This window comes from Mesoplodon bidens (genome assembly GCF_964165515.1).
Source record: "Mesoplodon bidens genome assembly, chromosome: 11".
Lineage (NCBI taxonomy): Eukaryota > Metazoa > Chordata > Mammalia > Artiodactyla > Ziphiidae > Mesoplodon > Mesoplodon bidens.
In genome coordinates, this window is record NC_138167.1 from 78275564 (window position 1) to 78290488 (window position 14925).

Here is a 14925-nt window from a genome sequence, read left to right on the forward strand (position 1 = left end):
TCGGGTTTGAACTGCACAGGTCCACTTATACAGGACTATTTTTCAAGAGTAAATAGTACAGTACTTAAAAGTGCATGTGGTTGAATCCACTGATGGGAAGGAACCACTGACTGGGAGAGCCAACTATATATTATATGCAGATTAACCGCCTCCCCCCATTGTTTAAGGATCAAATATATGTTACATAGTTTTCTGCTATGATACAAGACAATATAACTTACTATTACTGCCACTCCTCCTTGCCCCCCACTCACCCATCAAATAATTATTATCAATAGAACTTTTCTATTATATTGCCTTAGTATAGTGGCTTTAAATAAATTACTTAAAATTCAATGTTTTTGTTCAATCAAATACAGATGATCTTATATTTGCAAATTAACACAAAATGATATAAAAAGCATATTTTGACACTACACTGACCTGGATTTAAATTCCATTTTTATGTGTTCCTAAGCTATTAAATAATGAACCTCATTTTTCTCATTTATAAAATGAAGAGACAATTTTTTGAGCTCTTTTAAAAATTATCAATCATTTACACATATGTAAATAATTTGGTCCATAGTGTTAAGCCAACATGATCCACTAAAAATTTTAAGTGATATATTCCTTCTCTGCAAAATGAGGGCCAGTTCCAGGTTTAGGACCTATACTAAATAAAAACAATTTAGTAAAAAAAAAAATCCTGTAATTTGGATTTGGAATAGTTACCCCACATTGAAACAAGTAAATGAAAGTGTGACAAATCAAATCTTAACTTCCCCATGAAACACAAAAGATGGAGGACCCTGTAAAGTAAGCTTAAGGGGACAAATGGTATTTTCCATGACTACCTCATAATAAATGATGCTCTATCTAAGCTTCTGTCTACATTCAATTTATATTCTGCAAATAAAATTGGTAGTTCCTGTCCAGAGAGGTATATTTAATACAAATCCTCAAAAGCAGCATTTTCTACAGAATAGAGAGCAGTGATATTTCAACACTTGATATAAATATCTAAAATGAACCCTCACATGTAATATTTTTGGACTTAAGAGGCTGCAAAGACACCATTTTTGAAAGTGGGAGTGTGTTTTCAATTCCCCATGAATGAATTCAGTGTTCCTATGACAGTGTTAAGATGGAGAATGATATTAAGAAGGGAGGGAGGTATAGTCTGTCTTCTTTTCAGACTTTCCCTATATCAGCCAGTGTCCACAATAAGTCTTCTAGGAAGGAAGCGGGGAAATGAACCCAATTCTTGTGGAGGGTCTGACATTGGAAACCCTAGATTTACTTGTGGGATATTTCACTGGTTCTGGAAAAACTTTCCATCTGTGTTTCTTAACTTCATTTATAGTGCTTACCAAATTCTATTTAGTGTACCATAAGCTAAAAAACCTTCACAACAGAAGATGCTTCATATGTGCTATTGTAAAAAGACACACAAATCCCACTCTTTCATATTAGTGTTGCTTAACTATAAATCTAGTGATATTGCAAGATCATTCTTTTACAGAAGAAATCTCGGCTTTGTATTAGCAGGAATACACAGATTGATTCACCCACACTCGTCACTATAAAAGCTAAAGGTATTTCTTCAAATGATTAACACTGAGTAGTTCTAAGGACCCAATCCTGGACTGGGTCCTTACTGGAGAACCACATTTAGCTAACAGCGGGTGGATATTTCTCAGGTCTAAAATGGAAATAATAATCCCACTGCTTCAGCCAGTAATGGCTGACCTTCAACAAAATTACTTCTATGTTTCCCAGGATTGGCAAGATAGTGATCTAAATTATACAGAATGGCTGCATTAAGAGTTCCAAAGAGGGCCTGGAAACCAGAGCTGCAAAGCTTTAAATGGCAGGAAGGATTTGTGTGGGAGTGTAGGCAGGGCTCCATGGGGGTCTTCCAATCTTTTAGATGCTGAGGTCTGTTGCTATGACAACAGTGACTCTTGCCGAGGAAGGGAAGAGAGAAACTCAGGATTAGGAGGGGTTACGGAGTAGAAACCATGATACTTTCAGCATCACTATAATGTTGTTTACTCTTTTAACTTGCACAGTAAATCTTCAGAAGGGCCTGAGATGAATGTATGAAAGAGAATGGCCTTGCAAGACAACAAGCCTCTTGAGAGCCAGGGCTCTGTCCATCTTGTGCATCGGCCTCTTATCTCTAACTCAGGGAATTAAGTAAGTAGAGCAGAAGCTTACTATTAACCGTCTATCTACCACGATTAAGAACTTAGTTTAGGGTTAGGGCTCAGGCCACTAGTTAGAGCCATATGATCTTGAGTTAGTAGTTATTTAAATCTCTCCAAGCTTCTTAAATATAAAGTTATTTGAAATAGACTTGGGCAGAAGATACAGTTTTAAATTCCATTAAAACACAATACTCTTTCCAGAAATAGTTGTCTTTGTGGATACCTTTTCTTTATTCACTTTGTATATTCAAATGGTTGTGAAAAGATTCTTCAGAAAATTCTCTCTAAATGCACTACATAGGTCAAAATATGTGCATATGTCCCTCAGCAAAGGGGAAAAAGTGAAAATTTCTAAGGGAAGAATTTGGTATGTATTTTTAGAAAACTCAATTTTGTTACTCAGCAAATGATAGCAAGGAACACAGATCCCAATGCCCACATTTCAAGGCTCAAGATAGCTTCTTTTCCTAAGCACCCCTCTATTTACTAAACTCACATCACACATTTTACAAAAAAAACACTTAAAGAGGAAGAGATTCAAATGAAGGATGATTAGTGTTATTTCTAAACCATAGTTTAGAAGGATACCACATTCACCTTCAAGGCAATGAGAAATAAAACAGAGGTCCAAAGTAGCTCTTATACTTTTTCTCCCACATATTCTCAAAGCCATGTGGAAGATCTTATCTTCCAGCCACACCAAAAATCCGTTTCACAAATAGAAAAATAAATACATATCTTCATCCAAGCTTCAGATTCATTCAAGAAGAGTAGCCAGATACCTCAGGTTCAATAAAGAAGTTTCAGGCACACTTCTCAGTAAAATGTCTGTTTCTGGATAAGGTGATGAGAAAACACTAAATTTCACACTCAACTATTTTCACCCTCAAGGAAAAAAAATTGGCTCAGGGGGAAAAAACACTCGTAAGAAACTAAAGACATGGGTTTTAGCTAGGGTCCATCAGTGACTAATTTTGTACTTTTCGTCAAGCAATTTCATTTCCTGAGGCACAGTAAAGCAGGGCTAATTCTGCCTCACGGACCACTGTGAGAACTCAGTGAGATGCAGGAGAAATATTTGTGGAAGCCCGTTGGAGACAATGGAGCATCATCTAACGTAAGGTGGTGGTATCATGATTATTATTGTGGTCAAGATTAGCCATACGTTTACTTTTTTTCCCTAAAGAATGAGTTGAATCTTGACTCTCATCTTGGCAGAACTAGAAACAAGTCAGCCAACACACAAGTCTTTCTTTTTCAAATCTCTGCGTTAATTGCTCCTTTTCTCTCCTTTTCCCCACAGCCTCTGGTACTTGCGTTAAACAGAATGTGAAAGGTACTTGCTGAGTTAATTCTGTTTCCCTAATTTGAGACCAGGCCTTGACATAATACTGGAATTTGAAAAAGGGAAGATGAAAAAAAAAGGTCTAATGTAGAGTAGAACAACAATGATGCTACAAAGTGGAACATCACTGATATAGAAAGAAATAACTGGTTAAAGTGACTATGTGTTTTCAGTGGAATCTAACTGGTCCCTTCCTCAATACAGTCTTCTTATGCTACGGGTTGAACTATTATAGGGCTTTAAATTTTCCAAAGCTTTGGTATACAAACTTGCCAGAAATATTGCTACCAAGTTGTTTGAAGAAGGTAATGAGAGAATCAAACCACCGGAGTTGGAATCCTGCCTCCGCCACTTAATGGTTGTGTGTTTTGGGGCAAGTTACTTAAACCTTCTCTGTGCCTTAGTTTCCCCAACCATAAAATAAGGCTGACAGCATGAGGATATTATGGAATTAAATAAAATAATGAATGCAAATAGCTTAACAGTTTTTGAGGTTGGGAATATGGTAGAGTACTTAAGGGGGGCTGTAATTTTATTATTGTCAAACATTTAGTACCGTCTGTATACAGATAGCATAAGACGACAGTATACAGACGACATGTATACATGTTGTTCTAGCTGACTGGAAACAACAAAATCCTAGAGTTTCTCTCCTGTGAAATCAACTTGTCCCAGCATTTAAATACATACCTATATAAGGGAAAAATAATCATGCATAAAAGGGGAAAGGGCTGCTTAGGCTTTTAAAGGGAGATAAAAGGAATTGTGTTAGAAATTACTTGGGAAACTAATGAAATATATCAGCAAAACATCACTTTACCAACTCTAGAAGAGAATAAAGGACAAATTCTGTGACTAATGGCATTTCTCTAGGACTGTACGATGGGCCTAACATATAAAGGAAAAGCAATAGAAGAAATATTTTAGATTTCACAAAGTTTCTAATTCTATTTTGTGTGGCACAGTCATTAAACTGGAATAATGTGACCCATACTCACTAAGCTTTACACTTTCAAATTCAAAAATTCGCAATCAGTGCTTCAGTTGACTCTGTTCTTGACCCTTAAAAGACAGTTCCAAGCCTGGTGCCATTTAATACTTATATTATTGGCCTATAAAGTGGAATAATATTCATTAATTATGAGCGGCTAAAAGATAAGGTCAAAATGAAATCAATACACAAGAGAAACATCTGAAACAATCAGAAGGAAAGAGAAACCATACAAATACAAGATGAAGGTGAACAGCTCCTGCGTCAGTGCAGCATAAAGGGAAACCGTCTTAATTGTTAACCTGGCTCAAGTTAACTGGGAAACTGCACTATGCTTCAAGGACCAAGTGAGAAATGATTCTGGGTCATAAGTACTTTCAGGCTTGTGAATTTTGTCTATGATGATGGTGACAACAAAAATGATCCTTTGATCCTGTCACCTTACTGTGCAAGGATCATATAGAGCATTTTACATGAATGAATTTATCTGGCATAACAATGCCACATAGGGTTGCCAGATATAACACATAAAAATATAGGGTACCCAGGTAATTTGAATTTCAAATAAACTAATAATATTTTATCATAAGTCTGCCTCATGCAATTCATGGGACATTCTTACACCAAAAGGTATTTGTTGTTTATCTGAAATTTAACTGTGAGTCCTGTGTTTCATCTGGCAATCCTAACACTGTGAGATAGGTATTAATATTCTCATTTTGCTGATGAGGAAGAAGATTCAGAGAAATTAAGTCATTTGCCCAAGTCTGCATAGCTATTAGGGAACATATGTGGGTTTAAAACATCTAACAACAAAGCTTGCACTGATCACCACTATAATGCACTATTATTACGCTCTTTCCTATATCTGAATGGCCATCCCTCCATCTTCCTGTTGATTTCTTAGCTGACCTTCAAAGTCCAATCTGTAGAATCCTTCTTATATCTTTTTCCCTAGTAATAATGTTTCCATAATTTTATTTATATCTCTATTCTAGCCCTTAATACAATGAATTCTATTATAGCGGGTTAAGTACAGGTCCCTGTAGTGGATATTCTTCCACATACATTTCCCTTTTCTAACATCACCTCTATTTCCTTTTGGGGAAATGTCTTTCCCTTACTGTGTGCAGCCTGGGTGGGAGGAGAAATCAAGGGGTCCTATCCTCCTATTATAAAAGCTGAAGAGGGAGGCCTTCTCTGTCCTATCCTTTTATCTCTCATCACTCTCTGCCCAACCAAGGGAAAGGCACATGGCTGATAGAATCTCTTCCAGGTCTTCAAAAACTGAGCCAAATGATGCAAAAACAAAGAAAAATGGTAAGGGTTCATTTATTCCAGAAAGTCAAATAGTCCTTTTCTTGGTGTCTGTTCCTTTTCCAAGGCCAGTTCTCCAGCCTTTCCATCCATAGCCTTCAAATTTACATTCCTCCTTTGCTTGGATTAAATAATTGGTTTCAGTTATTTATAACCAAAGAGCCCTGATGGTCTTTCTGGACATGACTGTGAGCTCCAATAGAGTTCTACACCATTCCAGCCCCAGTGAAGTACCCTCCAAATAAGTATTTGTTAGGACATAGTAGGCACTCAGAAATGTTTGTAAACTCAAAGGGGAATAAATGAACTGAAATTGTTCAGGGTTGATGGCACAGAAGATCTACAAGATTTTCTTGTTCTTTCTTTTCGTACTTATCAACCAGTCTGAGTAGGCTTTTAGAAAGTGCTTTGAGAATCGAGATTATTAACTTTGTAAAAAGTAGATGGATGATTTAATAGGCCTCACTATGACTAAAATGCACATGCTGCTTCTAAGATCTATGATGCACTGCAAATAAGAAACTCGGTTTGAGAGCTCTTCTATCATCTCCCAACAGAGAACTATGATGCATTAGTAAAAGTACACTAAAAATAAAAGGATGGGATTGAAGTCACATCTATCTTAATAACGTTAGTTTTAAATACATATATTTCAAAACCAGGTTTCTAATCATAATTTGTTTAATATGATTTTTCTTAACGATAATTATGTGCTAAAGAATTGGTTTTATTTATATTTTCAACCAATAGCCAATGCAAGCAGGGTTCAAGAATCAATGATAAAATTATGATAGATAAATGTAGTGATGTGTGTTTTAAGGTAAGGGCAGTGACAAGATATGCTGACATCACACCATTAGGAAATATCTTAACATTTCTTCAAATGTTTATTACATTAATATCAGTAGAGGATGTCAAAGACTGACTCTTCTCTGCCTGGGTCAAACACAAACAGAATATTCTGTACAATTCTGGGCACTGTATTTCCAAAGATGCAGTAATGAAATAAGACTTTTTCTAAGAGTGAAGTGGGTAGAATGGTAAAGAAGGTGAAAACCATGCTGTTGAAGGAAGCATCGAAGGAACTAGAAAATGTTTCAGTTGGCAAATAGCTCAAGGTGAGTTTTTGAACAACTAAAAGATCAGCACTGAAAGAAGAATAGATTTACCCTGCATAACTTCAGAATGCAAACCTATACCCAGTGAGTGCAATAGATTTCGACAAACAGCAAATAATCAGCCTTTGATAAGGCTTCCAAGTTCTGACCAGTTGGATCAGAAAGGCTTTTGGGAGGAGGGGGGACTTGGGATACACTTTGAGGTATGAGAAGGGCTTGAGAGAGATGCATTGAGGTCGGGGCATTCCAAAAAGAGCGAGGAACTTGAATAATAGCAGAGAAATGGAAGCGTAAAAGCCTACTTGAGAAACAGTGCAGAGCTGTGGATAACGTAGAACAAGGCAGGTTACACAGTATAAAAGATGCCAGGAAAAATAGGCAGAGGTGAAACGGTAGAGGTTTCAAACACTGGGCTCACTGGGCCTTCCAGAATTCTCTTCCCATCAGCCTTTTCTCAGATTGGTCCCTTCATCTCCTTGCTTTCATGAAAGCCTGGCTCTTCCCAGAGGTCACAGCTTCCCCCTGGCTCGTTCCTATGCTACTATTTTTGTCCCACACCAAAGGACCTGGAGGAGGAGGGGGCGTGTCTTCCTTGAGTCCTCATGCCACCTTCAGACCACTGTTCTTCCCCCTTCCCTAAACTCTCCCAGCCTTGAATCTCAGGTTGTTTTATTATATCACCTTCTCTCCGTCATCACTGCACCCACCTGCTGCCTTCCAGATCATGCTCCCTCATTTCCTGATGAGGTTACCTCCTGGCTTATTGTCACTCTCCCAAAACTATTCAATTCAATTTCAGTATCTACGTAGATGATCCTTCCCAAACCCTGGCTTCTCATTCTGAGAATACTTTCCTCCACTGATCTTGCCCTCCATCACATTACACTAACTTCATACCCTAGCCTCAACCCCATCATTACTAATAACAGCAACGCCCTTCTTAGTATCAGTGCCCTGCATTCTACTCTTTCACTACCTCCTCTTATCTTTTCAGCTCTTCTTCCCCTGTCCTAGCCTCAGTACCCTTTAATCGCCTCTTGGACCTCCAACCAAGTGATCCTATCAACTTTCCACTGAAACTCACTGCCCGCTCCGATGTCTTCACTCCCCTTAAAACACATGATCGACTGTTAATCATCATTCTCTCTAGTGCACCCTTGATTCCCTCTCTCTCTTTTCCTAATTCCTTGGCAAAATCAAAACCCTGACTAAATATAACTCTCTATTTTGATATATTCTTTGTTTTCATTCACGTAGCTACACAAGGTTAAAGAGAAACACACAACCATGGTAACTAGTCCTAGTTTAATTTCATGATCATGAACCTCCAATAGGCATTTAATGTGGGCCGGCAACCATATTCCACCGTTGACACCATCCTACCATCCTCTCAATCAATCTTACTCCCTCTCGTTCTCAGTTATGACCTTCCTTACCACGTTACAGATAAAACTGAAACAGTGGCAAAAGAACTTCTCAGACCCTCCTCACATTGCCAACGTCTACACACTCTCCCTTCCCATCTGTTATCACGTGCACACAGCTCTCATTTCTCTCACCGATCCTCACATCGTGAATTCTTCCCCCTCCCCAGCGCCAGTTATCTGCTGGAGATTTGCTATTTTGCAAAGAAACTCTCTTGACCTCGCTTCTCCCCCAGCGGCTGCTCTATTTCTTCGCTACCCTTCATAGCAAAACTACTTTTAAAAAGTTGTCTGCAGGGGCTTCCCTGGTGCAGTGGTTGAGAGTCTGCCTGCCGATGCAGGGGACACGGGTTCGTGCCCCGGTCTGGGAAGATCCCACATGCCACGGAGCGGCTGGGCCCGTGAGCCATGGCCGTTGAGCCTGCGCGTCTGGAGCTTGTGCTCCGCAACGGGAGAGGCGACGGCAGTGAGAGGCCCACATACCGCAAAAAAAAAAAAAAAAAAGTTGTCTGTATTCCCAGTATCCAATTCATATGCTTCCATTCTGTGTGAGACACACTGTAATCAGAGTTTCATCCCCACCACTTCACCAAAGCTGTTCTTCTCAAAATCTCTACTTTACTAAAATCAATGGCCAATTCTTATTTCTCATCTTACTTGACTTTCAGCAGCATTTAACCTAGATAATCACTCCTCTCTTTGTGATAAACTTTCTTTACTGAACTTCCAAGACATGTAATTTCTGGTTTCTCTCCAGCCTTGCTGGCCATTCCTTCTCGGCCTTCTTTGCTGGTGGTTCATGTTCTGACCTTTACTATTGGGGTGTGCCAGATTGTAGCCCTTAATCCTCTCCCCCTTCTCCATCTGGTCATCTCTTTCCCTTTCATGGCTTTAAAGATGATTTACTTGTCATTTACTTGTCAACAACAGTCGATTTTATATCTCCTTCCCAGACCAATCTCTCAAACTCCAAATATGTTTATCCCACCACCCACGTGATCTCTCCAGTTGCCCACAGACTTCCGATCCTGACCCCACTTCTGCCCTCAAATCCACTAAGTCCGTTTTGCCTTCAGCCTTCTCCATCTCAGTTGACACCAAACCCATTTACTCAAGTCAAAAACCATACAGCCATACTTAGTTTTCCTCTCTCTTATCCCACATCTAATCCATTGAAACTCTGTGGCCCAACTTTATTTTATTTTTAAATTTTTATTGGAGTATAGTTGCTTTACAATGTTGTGTTAGTTTTTACTGTGCAGCAAAGTGAATCAGTTATATGTATACATATATCCCCTCTTTTTTGGAGTTCCTTCCCATTTAGGTCACTACAGAGCACTGAGTAGAGTCCCCTGTGCTTTACAGTAGGTTCTCCTTAGTTATCTATTTTATACATAATATCAATATTGTATATATGTCAATCCCCATCTCCCAATTCATCCCACTCCCCCCTTGGTATCCATATGTTTGTTCTCTATGTCTGTGTCTCTATTTCTGCTTTGCAGATTAAGATCATCTATACCATTTTTTTAGATTCCACATATATGTGTTAATATACAATGTTTTTTTTCCTCTTTCTGACTTACTTCACTCTGTATGATAGTCTCTAGGTCCATCCACATCTCTACAAATGACCCTGTTTTGTTCCTTTTTATGGCTAAGTAATATTCCATTATATATATATGTACCACATCTTCTTTATTCATTCATCTGTCGATGGACATTTAGGTTGCTTCCATGTCCTGGCTACTGTAAATAGTGCTTGCGTGCATGTGCCTTTTTGAATTATGGTTTTCCCTGGGCACATGCCCAGTAGTAGAATTACTAGGTTATATAGTAGTTCTATTTTTAGTTTTTTAAGGAAACTTCATACTGTTTTCCATAGTGGCTGTATCAATTTACTTTCCCACCAACAGTGCAAGAGGGTTCCCTTTTCTCCACACCCTCTCCAGCATTTATTGTTCGTAGAGTTTTTGATGAAGGCCATTCTGACTGGTGTGAGGTGACACCTCATTGTAGTTTTGATTTGCATTTCTCTAATAATTAGTGATGTTTAACACTTTTCATGTGCCTTTTTCTACCCCTAGTAAGAGCTACCATCATGTCTCGACTTGATTATTACGGTGGCCTCCTAACTGACCTTCCTCCTTTCACCCTCTACCCCTATAGTCTAACCTCAAATAATAGCTAAAGTGATCCTGTTAAAAAATAAGTCAGATCATGGGATTCTTCTGCTCAAAACCCCTTAAAAGGGGCTTCCCTGGTGGCACAGTGGTTGAGAGTCTGCCTGCCGATGCAGGGGACACGGGTTCGAGCCCTGGTCTGGGAAGATCCCACGTGCCGCGGAGCGACTAGCCCCGTGAGCCACAAATACTGAGCCTGCGCGTCTGGAGCCTGTGCTCCGCAACGAGAGGCTGCGATAGTGAGAGGCCCGCGCACCGCGATGAGGAGTGGCCCCCACTTGCCGCAACTAGAGAAAGCCCTCACACAGAAACGAAGAGCCAACACAGCCATAAATAAATAAATAAATAAATACATACATACATACATACATACATACATACATACATACATACATACATACATACCCCTTAAAAGCTCCCATTTCATATAGGGCTCAAAGTCCTTACATGGCCTGCAAGGCCCTGCCCCATCTGGTCCCTCTGACCTCACTGAGCTGATGTTTCCTTCTCACTCCAAGCTCAGGGGCCTCCGTGCTTTTCCTCAAACTGCCAGACTCATTCCTATTGTAGGGCCTGTCAACTGGCTATCCCTCTGCTGGGGTGAACTTGCCCATCTCAGCGGCCCTCTCAGCTCCTTCTAGCCCTTGATCACACATCTTCTCCACAATGTGGCCTACATACTGACCACCTTATTTAAAATTGCAACATGCAACCCTACCACCTGATTTCCCCTACTTTTTCTTTTATCCATAATATTTATCTTCTTCCTAAACACTATTTATTATGTTTATAGCTTTTTTTTTTTTTTTTTTTTTTTGGCTGTATGTGGGCCTCTCACTGTTGTGGCCTCTCCCCTTGTGGAGCACAGGCTCCGGACGCCAGGCTCAGCGGCCATGGCTCACGGGCCCAGCCGCTCCACAGCATGTGGGATCTTCCCGAACCGGGGCATGAACCCGTGTCCCCTGCATCGGCAGGCGGACTCTCAACCACTGCGCCACCAGGGAAGCCCTATTATGTTTATATATTACCTATCTCCCCCATATAATATGTTAACTCTCCAGGGGCAGGGATCTTTGTTTCATTCACTGATGTATTCCAAGTACTTGAAGCGTGCTTGGCAACCAAATTGGCCCTCAATAAATATTTGCTGAAAAGCAAGTAGAGCAACTAGAATGCAATTGTAATTTGTCAATTATACCCTAATAAACCTAGAAAAAAGTTTAAGGAACTCTATAATAATAGTCTGAAAAACAGCTAATGAAGGGTCAGTTCAGTCCTACCCTACAAATTATTTAATGGAGGTACAAGATAAATATCCCAGAATCCATGCCTTTAAAGACCTTATGGTGGAGAGACAGACGATTTCAAAATATTAAAAAATTATGGAGCAAAACCAGGGTATCCTAGAGCGAGCAGCCTGAGCAAAGGTTGAGAGATATGACATAGCATCACGTGTCTGGAGAGCTGAAAGCAAGTCAGTCTGATCAGACGTCATGGTCTAGTTGATGTGCCAACTTGGCTGGACTAGAGTCCCCAGTTACTCGGTGAACACTAATCCGGATGCTGCTGTGAAAGCGTTTTACAAGTCCATAATTGGTTACTTTAAATAAGGGAGATTATCCTAAGCAAGAGGGTTGGGGTGCTGATTCAATCAGCCAAAAGGTCTTAAAACCAGAGCTAAGGTTGTCCTGAAGAAGAAATTCCACCTGTAGACAGTGACCTCCACTGTGCCCAAGAGTACCAGCCTGCCCTTTCTAACAGCCTTGCCCTATGGATTTCAGACCGGCCTAGAGAGCCCTCACAATCATGTACGTCAATTCTTTTTAATAAATCTCTAGTATAAATCTTCTACTGGCCCTGCTTTTCTGGTTGAACCCCAGCTGATACATTAGAGTATAAAGTTTAAGGCAGAAGGGGGCAAAAAACGGATGAGAAGCACTAGGGGCTAGATCATGATGGGCATTTGTTTTTAACATGCTAAGAGGTTTGGCTTTTGCCCTAGAATGAGTAGGACAAGCAAGATGAATGGCATGATCAGGGGTGGAAATGAATCATTCTGCCTTTGGTGTAAAGGATACACTATGACAGGAGGCAAGAGGATGAGAGAGATGCTGGAGGTTGGGAAACTGTCAAGAGTTACCTGTGAGAGACGTGAGATGAGAACCAAGAAAGAAGGCCATCATGGAAGTCAGAGAAGTGCTCTGGGAAGAAGTCGTGGTCCATTCTGGTCGGGTGCATCAGAAGAGTCTGTTACTCACCACATTATGGTAAAAGGGGGTCACTAAGGGCCTCCAGAATCACCATGATGGAGAGGAGAAGGCAGAAATCCGACGGTGTTGGGTTGAAGAGTGGCTGGAAAGGCAGAGAGTAGAGCCCAGCCAAGCAGATTACTCCTTCAGAAGTCTGGCTCCGAAGGGAGGGGAGAAGTGGCGGAGAAGAGAAAAGGATGCAGTGTCCAATGAAGATGATGAGGACGAGAGAAGCTTTAGCCTTCTTCACAGGATGAGGGGAAAGGGCAAGGTCCAAGAGAGGAAAAGGGTGGCCAAGGCCACTGGTGAAGGATACAGGTGAAAGCTTGGTCAAGGACAGTGGGAAGACCCTCATGTTTTGAAAACCACAGGAAAAGGGTGAAGGATGGGAGTAAACAGAGATATACGTGGAGATGCAGGGTAAGGGAACTGCATCATTCAGGCCCAGTGGCTTGTGGGTTTCTCCATGAGGTTAGGAAACAAGGTTATCAGCTGAGAGAAAGAAGATGACATGGCTAGAGAAGGAAACTTGACTTTAGTTGAGGTTGGGTGGCCACCTGCAAGGACATTACACAGAGAAATCAGGATTGGGTGAGACTTATACTAAGTGACTTCAGAATTTCCTCACAATTTGATGTTTTTGTGAGTCAGAAAGACAGTGTTCACTTGTTTTTCCTCAGCACCCAAAACAATGCCTGGCAAATAGTATGCACTCAATATCTTTGTTGAATGAATGAACGAATGAATACTTAAATGAGCCTCTCACCCAAATACTTTTAGTTGTAATTACCAACTTTGATATACACTCATTTTAACATTTTTAAGAGATCACAGATGCTTCTCAGAGCCTTGAAACTTCATATGACTTTAGTCTTCTCCCTTCACCTGAGGAGGAAATACAGGCAAGTCAAGCCACATAACTGAGGCTTCAAAGCGGACATTTTCAGCTTGACTTTTTCCCCAAGCTGTCTTAGAGCAAATTTTCAAGAAACTGGCCAAATCTCTGTATTATTTTATTATACGATAAGCTTTTTTGAACTGAGCAAGTTTATTCACTGAAATTTTTCATTTAGATTCTCCCACTGTAAGTGGAATGTTGCCTTAACCTTTTCTGACACATCAAGCTCTCTTTCCTCCTATTGGTCTTGGTGACATTTACCACTGACTGAAGTGAAGAGAGAGAGAGAGAAAAAAAACAAGACTCTTTTTAAAAAGCAAGCTTCCTGTTTTATGTTTGGTAGTGGGAAGCAGCCGCATAGCACAGGGAGATCAGCTCGGTGGTTTGTGACCACCTAGAGGGGTGGGATAGGGAGGGTGGGAGGGAGGGAGACGCAAGAGGGAAGAGATATGGGAACATATGTATATGTACAACTGATTCACTTTGTTATAAAGCAGAAACTAACACACCATTGTAAAGCAATTATACTCCAATAAAGATGTTTAAAAAAAAAGCTTAACTGGAAGCATGGAAGAGTTAGACAATAAAAACATAATGCAGGCTGTGTCAGCCTGCTGCTAACACGGGTCCCTGTTGACCCTTCCCCATGCATTACCTGGGTGGAAGACTTTGGTTTTCCCATTAGTGATTCCAGAAGACCTTGCCTCCATTTTTATTGACCTTCTGCCTGGTGGGAGTGAGGAATGCCTGACCACGGGCAGGCGACGTGACCCTGGGTGGCTCGCCACACTTCGCCGTTGGTGGATTTGCAAACACTTTTCAGCCCCATGAATAGATAAACTTAAACCTGGAATAAGAAATAGCACCATTATATTGAAGAAGTCAGTGCAGAATGGCTAAAACGCCAAATTATTTTCTGGCATAAAATCCAGAAAGCATTAAGTAACTTTGTTTCAAATTCTTAAGGGATGCTAGTAATATAAGAACTGTGATACCAATTGATTTTCACATTACATTATTTCCTGAACATTGTTTCATTCAAAAGTGGACAGCCTCAGTTACTGTGACAAGAGTTTTATAAACAGATCCAATAAAGTTAAATACTAAAATTCTTCCAAAGTCCTGGAAAATATGCACATAATTGGCATGCTGTTGTCAGTGGCATGAGGATTAGAAACTGCTGTGATATCTGGCATTTCAATAAACAT

The 14925-nt window shown here is 40.2% G+C and overlaps 1 protein-coding gene across 1 annotated transcript in view; it reads right to left on the reverse strand.

Moving 5' to 3' along the window:
• Positions 1–14925, reverse strand: part of ANO4 (anoctamin 4) — a 422274-nt gene that overhangs the window by 214419 nt on the left and 192930 nt on the right. The window contains exon 2 of the mRNA XM_081248924.1: positions 14373–14564. Coding sequence (XP_081105050.1) covers positions 14373–14427 — 55 coding nt within the window. The 5' untranslated portion in view covers positions 14428–14564. The remainder of the gene's footprint in view (positions 1–14372; positions 14565–14925) is intronic.